Source organism: Vicia villosa, linkage group LG1 (genome assembly GCF_029867415.1).
Source record: "Vicia villosa cultivar HV-30 ecotype Madison, WI linkage group LG1, Vvil1.0, whole genome shotgun sequence".
Taxonomy (NCBI): domain Eukaryota; kingdom Viridiplantae; phylum Streptophyta; class Magnoliopsida; order Fabales; family Fabaceae; genus Vicia; species Vicia villosa.
In genome coordinates, this window is record NC_081180.1 from 168,800,218 (window position 1) to 168,809,263 (window position 9,046).

General features: G+C 32.5%; 1 protein-coding gene across 1 annotated transcript; it reads left to right on the forward strand.

The window, feature by feature from the left end:
- Positions 1 to 923: 923 nt before the first annotated feature.
- LOC131659223 (uncharacterized) lies at positions 924 to 2,536 on the forward strand. The gene is made up of 5 exons (XM_058928439.1): positions 924 to 1,177; positions 1,323 to 1,775; positions 1,868 to 1,983; positions 2,066 to 2,327; positions 2,419 to 2,536. Exons 1-5 carry the CDS (start codon positions 924 to 926, stop codon positions 2,534 to 2,536), a joined length of 1,203 nt encoding a protein of 400 aa, XP_058784422.1.
- The last annotated feature ends 6,510 nt before the right edge of the window (positions 2,537 to 9,046 follow it).

Here is a 9,046-nt window from a genome sequence, read left to right on the forward strand (position 1 = left end):
TTTGGATCACTTTTGTCGTAGTTATTCTATGAAATAAGACATGGCTTCTTGTTATGGCTTAAAAAGAAAAAAAATCTTCGACACCAAGCAGAGAAATATCTATCGGTCGATAACTATTTTAAGGTTCTCAGTGGTCTTTGCCTTAAATTGAATCAATATCATAAGATAGTGTGCAGTAAGGGTACCTCCAATTGTCATTGAGAAGGATCATATCTTCGATTTCTTGGTTGGATTGAAGGCAAAGTTTAATCCCAAAATTTTGGTCATTGATTTTTTCATAACTTTTATGTAAAAATAGTTTTTGGAGACTGCATTTTCGGCCACAAAATTTCAATCGCTAAATCAGTGGCTGATTTTAATTTGTGACCTATTTAGTGACATCTAAAAGTTTACTTGTGGATATTAGATTCTGTAGCTAATTCGGTGGCTAGAGCCTAGAATGACCAAAAAAATTTAGTTACTAAATCAATCACCAAAAACGAATTTTTTAATAGTGTGTTTACCACATATCCGTATATAACAAAACCAACCTTGGATTGAAAACTAATATTATATAAATCATTTGGTATGTTAAAGATATTGATTAAAATTAATCGTTTTGATAAACTTTCGTAAAACGTTAATTTTTATGTATCTCATTAACAAGTTAATGATATTAAGTAATGTTAAATTTTAATATATATATATATATATATATATATATATATATATATATATATATATATATATATATATATATATATATATATATATATATATATATATATATATATATATATATATTATCGTAAAAAACAAGTAATGTTAAATTTAATAAACATAAGTAACGTTAATTTTGATAAACTTTGGTATGTTGAATTTTCATTCTCTTCATCAAGTCGATCTCGTTAGGGTTCCGTCTCCACCAACCTCCAAAATCCAGTATGGCTGTGAATCTGACGCATGGAGCCATAGCTAGAATTTGCAGCAACGAATCTGTCTACTCTCCTGATAGAGAGTTTAAACCGATTCTACAAGTAATTAAGGTGAAAAATCGATGTGTATGGCTTTCTGATGGCACAAATTCTAATCTCGGAATGCTCGTCAGTAAATTATTCAATTTGGTATTTTCAACATTGTTGCATGAAGGTTCAGTTGTTAAACTCACTAATTACACGTTGAGCAAATCTTTACACAGGTGAGTTTGTTTTATTTATCATAAAAACAAAACAGTGAATAATATTATCATTATCGACAAGGTTTAGGGTATCGAAACATGCGGATACCGTTTTATCACGGCCATTTTCGCAGTAACAGACATGTTTTCTGGATTGTATAAACAGGATTATTTTCATCTTAGACCTTGATGTTGCACCAGACAAATATCATCTTATAGGACAACCTCTCCCACTACCCAAAAATGCATCAAGTTTACAACCTAACGTCTCCGACCTGCAGTTCTCTAACCTTCGCTTGTCTGATGAGAGAAAATATCTGACGCAAAATGCCATAGAAATAATATGCAGCGGCGTCGTCAGCGACAGTCTCTCTTGTGATAATGACTTTAAGCCGGTGCTGCAAGTCCTCGACGCGAAAAAGAACTATATCTGTCTTTCTGATGGTAACCATGCTATTTATGCAGTGCCACCCAGTAACTTAGCAGAAGAATTGCGGTATTATAATGTTGAAATTCTCTCCAGTGGTTTGGAACAAGAGTTAGTCCTTTCACCAAGGCTCAACAGTTTCTCCATTGTTAAACTTACTAACTACATGTTGAAAAATTTTGATGGCCACAAGTGAGTTTTTTTTTGTCTATTATAGTTACTGAAACTGAAATTATCATTATACATTCATAGTCTTCAACATTGAGGTTTCTTATTATAAACAGGTTTATCATCATCTTTGATTATGATGTTGTACCAGACACATGTGATCTGATCGGAAGTCCTGTCCTACTACCCGAGACTAATGTTCCTATGTCAATAAACGCGATTCAAAAATTTAGTGTGTTTTATTTTATTTTATTTTCCTTCCTATTCTATATTTATTTTCATTCGTCGAGTTTTAAGCTCGAACTTTCGCTCAGGTAGTACATGGACACCGGTGAATCTGACGCAAGGGGCGATAGAGATAATGTTTAGTGACGAATACTCTTGCGATAAAGGGTTTAGGCCGGTGTTGCAAATTCTCTTCATGAGTATCAACAGTCTTTTGCTGTCTGATGGATTATATGCTAATACAGTAAACTTGCCGAAGAATTTGACAGAGTTGGTTAGAACCAGAAGGTTGCAGACATGGTCGGTTATTAAAGTTACTCATTTCTATGTGAGTGTGATTCAAAACCGCAGGTGAGTTTGATTCACAATAAGGAAATTGTTTGTGGTGAATGGTGATGATGATGGTTTACCATTTGGCTTTCTGATAAATCATTATAAACAGGACTATTACCATTGTGGATCTCGATGTTATACTCGACGATTGCGGGTTGATCGGACGACCTGTCAAACCGCCGAATAATGTACCTGAGATAAATGTTATACGGGCTGGATATAGGTGAGCTGATCAGAGAACCTTCAAAACATATGTTAGTGCTGCTGCTCATTCAAACAGTTGTTATGTGATTTATTGAGTCTAAGTATCATACTGCTTATGGTTTGATAGATGTATGGGGTGCACTCCATTGAGTCTAAGTATCATACAGTGTTGAACTTTGTAACAACTTACAATGAAAGCCACACTAAATTAAACATAAAAAGTATACTATGGTCTATGCACATAAACATGAGTTGATAATTTACGATACAAAATTAGTCAAATAATGTGCAACAACATTTAACTTACCACTGGTTTTAATTTAGTTAAATATATAATATATAATATTCGTTTTAATAATGTGCCCTACAAGCTAGTTTTCATTTGAAAACTCCAAATAAGAAATCATAGAAAATTCCAAATCTTATAAAAGCATTAATAAAACACTCATTTTATGATATAAATGATATTCTAGTGCAAAGTGGCAAAGTTCGTTGTAGGAAATTTACTCATAACTATCGTCTAGTCTAATGGTGAAGGTTTGAGACTTGAGAGTAGCGGTGGTAAAACAGGTCGTGGTCTGTCGTGTCGGCCCGTGCGCCAGCAAAAAATTGGCGGGTTGAGTTAGGATTTTGGGCTCCCGTCCACCAAAGTCCTTTCTGCTAAAATCCGCTGCCTGCCAAAGTTTGCCCCGCCAAAACCCGTCTTGCCATTCGTTCAGTCCGTTCTTTTTTAGTTAATTATAGTAATTTCAGTTCTTGTTGGTTTTATTTTATAATTTATTTGTAAATATATGTATTATTTTTTAAAACAAAATTTGTTAAAAAGATGTTTTTACAAAAAATTGTTTTAAAAAATAAATGAAAAAATTAATTAAAAGGTAAAAAAAATATTAGTCTATTAAAAAAATGAAAAAATATATATAAATAAAAAATAGGCGGGTAAGTCCGCTGCCCGTCAACCCGCCATCTTAGCGGGGTGAGCATGATTTTGGTGCCCATTTTACTTGGCGTACTTGCCCGCCCCGCTCATTTTTTGGCGGGCTTAAGGCGGGGTAGGTGTGGGGCAAGGCCACTCTTACTTAGAGTGAGTTCTTTTCAAGGCTCCATGTTCAAATCTCGTTAAATACTATTAGTATTTGAATAATTGATACAAGATAGTTTTGGAAAATTGTTTAAAATCTTATAAAAAGAAATAACATTGGTTTTTTTGGATAATCAATTACAAAGTAGCAATTTCCTATTTATAAGCTCAAGTCACCAACTTCTCAATGGTGGTGAATGTTTCTAAATTATTTTAATTATTTCTAGAAGTTTCATGCTAGATTAGTATCATAATAGTGTTAGGTTCTTCTAGCATTTCCATGCACATTATACTAAGAGAATTCTAGAAATTTGTAGCAATTCCAGCCTTCCTCCTTGATCCAAATTTTAGTGACTTCAAGCGAAGCTCTTCAAATCTTGGTCTCGACAACACCTTTATGGATATGTCTGCAATTTGATCTTCTGTCCTGCAGTAGTCGAGTTTAATCTCTTTAGTTGCTTCAACTTCTCTGATAAAGTGATACTTGATTGCTTGGTGTTTTATTCTATTGTGATTGCTGATTTGTTGTCGTAGTGGACTATAGTAGGCCCATCTTATTTTTTCCCATGTCTTCAAGTATCCTACGAAGCTATAACTTGACTCGTTGCATTAATAATTGCCAGGTACTCTACTTCTGCAGTTGACTGTGCAACCGTAACTTTTTTCCGACACCCAAGAGAAAATTCCTAATCCAAGTGAGAAAGCATAGCCAACGATGCTCTTCATGTCATCTACCAAACATGCCTAATCACTGTCGGTGTAGCCAAGTAATCTTGAGTCAATTTCGGTAGTATACCATATACCGAACTCTTTTGTTCCTTATAGATATCTCAAAATTCTTTTTTCTGCTCCAAAATGTATTTGACTTGGGTTTTGCATGGATATTGATAAAAAGACTTGTAGCATACATTATGTCTGGATGTGTAGTTATCAAATATACGAGGCTTCCAATTAGACTTATGTATTTAGATGCATCAGCTTCTGGTGCTCCATCATCCTTCTGTAATTTCTCATTTGTTTCGAGTGTAGTAGAGACCGGTTTGCAACCGTACATCTTGAATTTATTAAGTAAGCTTTATGTGTATTTATTTTGCAAGATGAATATCCTGTCATCTCTGACTTACCTTTATACCAAGGAAGTAACTCATCAAACAAAGGTCGGTCATCTCAAAGGTCTCATCATGTGTTCTTTGAACTTCATCACCAACTTAGTATTGTTTCCCGTGTAGATAAAATCATCTACATATAGAGAGAGTATACAAGTGTATTGACCTTGAGACATGATGTATAATGTAGGCTCGCTTTTCATCTCCCTGAATCCTCGATCCATGAAATATTAATTGATTATGCTATACCATGCTCGATGTGCTTGCTTCAGACCATAGAGTGTTTTTCTTAGTCTTAACACTTTTCTTTTTTCTCTTTTAGACACAAATCCCCGTGGTTGTTCAACATAGATCTCTTCTTCAAGTATACCGTTGAGGAAGGCATATTTGACATCTAATTGATGGATACTCCATCCTTTTTGTGTCATAAGATGTAACACCCTATGAATCCCACGCATAAATAGTACGAATTTAAACCACAACACACACATAGGGTGTCACTTGTAACGCCCCAGACTGCTTTCGGAATGATTGACTGACCCCACAAACCCACACGGGCCTCTTCAGCGTGCTTTGACCTCACTTGCACGCTTTCCGAGTGTAATACGGTGAACTGACTTTTTGAAAATGTTGCGGATAGCAAGAGTCGCCACCGACTTTTATTTTATCCAATTTATAGAAAGGCAAAAAGAACAGGAAAAAACCTTTGAAAGATTTTGAGTTCGGAGGTAAGTTATACAAAGGGAAGGTGTAAAGCACCCTTTGCATCCATGGTTATCCATGGGCTCTTAATTGCTTAGCTCACTTTGTTTTCAAAAATGTTTGAATTGTTTGAAAAGTGGAGTGTGAATAGAAATTTGAATAAGAACTTTAGCTTGTAAATAAGCGTAGTCTTTTTGAAAAGTATTTGAAAATTAGGGGGAAAAGAGTTTGAATTTGAATTTGAATTTGAAAAAGAGCAAGCAATTAATAGCAACTACCCTAAGTTTTGAAAAAGTGTTCTTTTAGCTTTTCAGGCGAAAGGGTCTATCCATACCATAAGAGGACAGGAAGTCTTTCAATTGGATGTGAAGGGTCATCGAGAAAAGTATCGTTCGCCATAAGATTGTCCCTACCATATAGAGGGCAGGTAGTCTAAGGGAAGGATAAAATAGTCATTAATCTTTTTAGGCATCATGCGAGGATACCTTAGCAATTGGGGACAATCATTTTTATAAGGCAACATCGAGGGAGTTTCAATAACTTTGAAGGCAACATTTGCTTTAGGTATCCTCGGAATCGAGGGACTTGACTATTTTTAGGCAACAAAAATAATAAGGCAACAAGGCAACAATAAGGCAACAAGGCAGCAAGTAATAAGGCAACAAGCGGCAAGAGGGATTACCCTAAAGGTGTGTGGGTGCACAATCACGTGGTTAATTTCGATGACATTTATCTTGTAAATTAGTGATTCTATGTTTAATTCATGATTTATCACTCCCTAGGGTTACTAACCAAGCAGTTAAATAATAGTTATATCATACGGGAATTTAAAGGCAAAAAATAAACCTACAACTATTACAAGGCTTTGGAGGCAATTACATAATAGAGGAAGAATGGAGCGCGAAAATAAAACCAAACTATTACAAAAAAAAAAAACCTTTTGCAAACCTATACACATTTTCTAGAATTTAAATGGCAGAAAAATAAATAATTAAATAAATAGCATAAAATAAAGGCAAAAATTAAAGTAGAAATTAAATAAAAGCAAAAATTAAATAAAGGAAGAAATTAAATAAAAGCAAAAATTAAATAAAGGCAGATAATTTAAATAAAATAAATTAAAATAAAGGCAAATAATTTAAATAAAAAATGAAATTTAAATAAAATAGATAATTAAAATTAAAGGCATGCGACAATCAATGGAGTATGAGGTGAGAAGAGAATCGCAAAGAAATTCAATGTTTGAAGGCAAATGAGGTGTTCATGGTGATAAATCCTAAATCTTAAAGGCTAGCCTAAAATTAGTTTAAGGCGAAATAAATTATAACCTAAAAATGAAAACGAGGTTAAAAATTAATAAACATAAAATTAAATTAATAAACCTAAAATTAAATTAATTAGCCTAAAAATAATTATTAGCCTAAAAATAAATTAATTAGCCTAAAAATAATTACTAGCCTAAAAATAAATTAATTAGCCTAAAAATAAATTAATTAGCCTAAAAATAATTATTAGCCTAAAAATAAATAATGTGATAAACTCCTAACCCTAATTCATGAAAATGGACAACATCTACCTATTATATATATTTTAGGGTTAATGGTTAAAAAAAAAGAGATTTTACCAAGGTTTTCAAGGGCAATGAAGCAAACAAATAAGTGTAAGGAAGAATTGACACCTGCTCCCCTTTGGCCCCTTTGGCCAAAGAAGGTACCAAGATTTGATCTGATATGGTGTGGCTGGAGGTCCATGGTGTACCGATGAGGTTTTCGAAGAGGCAAAAGCTTTATGCCCTAACAATGGTAAATCCATGTTCCTGCACCGCTCCTCTTTAGTCAAAGGAAGTACCTGCAAAAAAAAAATAAGAATAATAATAGTAATAATAATAATGTAATAAAAATAATAATAGTATAATAGTAATAATAACAATATAATAATAATAATAATAATAATAATAATAATAATAATAATAATAAAAATAAAAGTAATTAACAAAAATGATTAGTAATAATAATAATAATTATAATAAAAAAAAGTTAGTAATGATAATAGTTACAATAATAAAATAAAAAATATTATAAAATGTGTTTGGCCTCATATAATCTAAAATTTCCCAAAAAATAAAGAAAGGTTCAGAAAGTTAGATCATGGCTAAAAGGGCAAAAATTTCCAAGGGTTTAAAAAAAGATTATGATCGTAAAAACATAAATTTAAACTAAAATGAAGCAACAATGACCAAAGCAATGATTTTAAAAAAAAAACAGGCCTCAGGTATCATCATTGGTCAAAACAAGGTTTTTGAAAAGATTAGAAAAAACTTTTGAAAAAGGGCCTCATGTTAAATCATTGGCCAAAATCTTTTGAAAGATTTAAAATTGAGAAAAACTTTTGTAAAGGGAGGCCTCATATAAAATCATTGGCCATCAATTGAACGAATAAAAAACTAACAAAAATAAAAAAATAAACAACACCACTTGAGGGTTTCGATGGCGGTTTGTGGAGGAAAGATGTGCGTTGAACCACTCGGTTCTACGGTGAGAGGAAGATGTAAGTTCTTGAGTTTCTTTTTGAAAGTGTTCTTGATATTCTTCAACAAGCTATGAAGTTGTTATGGTAATCATGAAAGAAAGTGAAGTTTGATCTTAAAGAGAAGGAGGAGAAGATAATTTTTGTGTTTGTGAGAAGAGAGAGAGAGTGTGTGAGAATAATGGTTACCATTGTTAGTTTATATAAGAGAAAAAAATTAGGTTAGAATAAAATAAAATAAAATTAACTCCCTCAATCAACATGATTAAAACCTTAAATCAAATTAATTTGATTTTAGATTCTTACTATATTAATCAAATTAAATTAATCTTTTCCTATTTTATTATCACCAAGACAAATATACATGAAATAACCAATTAAAATTAAAACTTTCCTTTTTTGATTTTTGAACTATAAAATGCATAAAATTGTGATTCAAATGAAAAATCATATTTAAGAAATAAATTAAAATGAAAATTAGAATTAAAATTTTCCCTTTTTGGATTTTTTTGAATATTTTATGATTTTTGGTGATTTTGACTAAAAAAATGCATAAAAAGTGAAAATTGACTATTTAAAAAATGTATTTTTAATTAGTGCGAAAATTAAATTAAAATAGTAAAAAAAATGTTATTTTTATGATTTTTGAATAAATGGAAATAAAGTTAGAACTAATATTAGAAAACAAATAAAAAAGGAGAAATGTTAGCAGTAAATTTCGAGTCCGGGACCTCTCGCTCTTGTACCTTTTTGCACTCAAATCCTTACCAATTGTGTTATGTCAATTATTCGAGATAAAATGACATTTGTAATTATATGAGGGTAAATTTTGGGGTATGACAGCTGCCCCTGTTCAATCTTCTTACACTTGAGGATGTAGATTGGCTTGTGTGCCTGTCGGAATCTGAAGGTGGGAGAGGATTGAACACTAGAATACCAAGAAATTTGCCCTTGCTGATGGTGAAGGGACTTTTTCGGAGAAGGGCTTAGAGACGTCATCCAGGCAGAGTATAATCGGAGATGGGCTTAAAGATGCCATCCAGCTTGATAGACTTGAGAGTCAGAATACGTCGTACGTTAGATCGTATCTGAAGGATATACTTGGGATGAGTCGTACG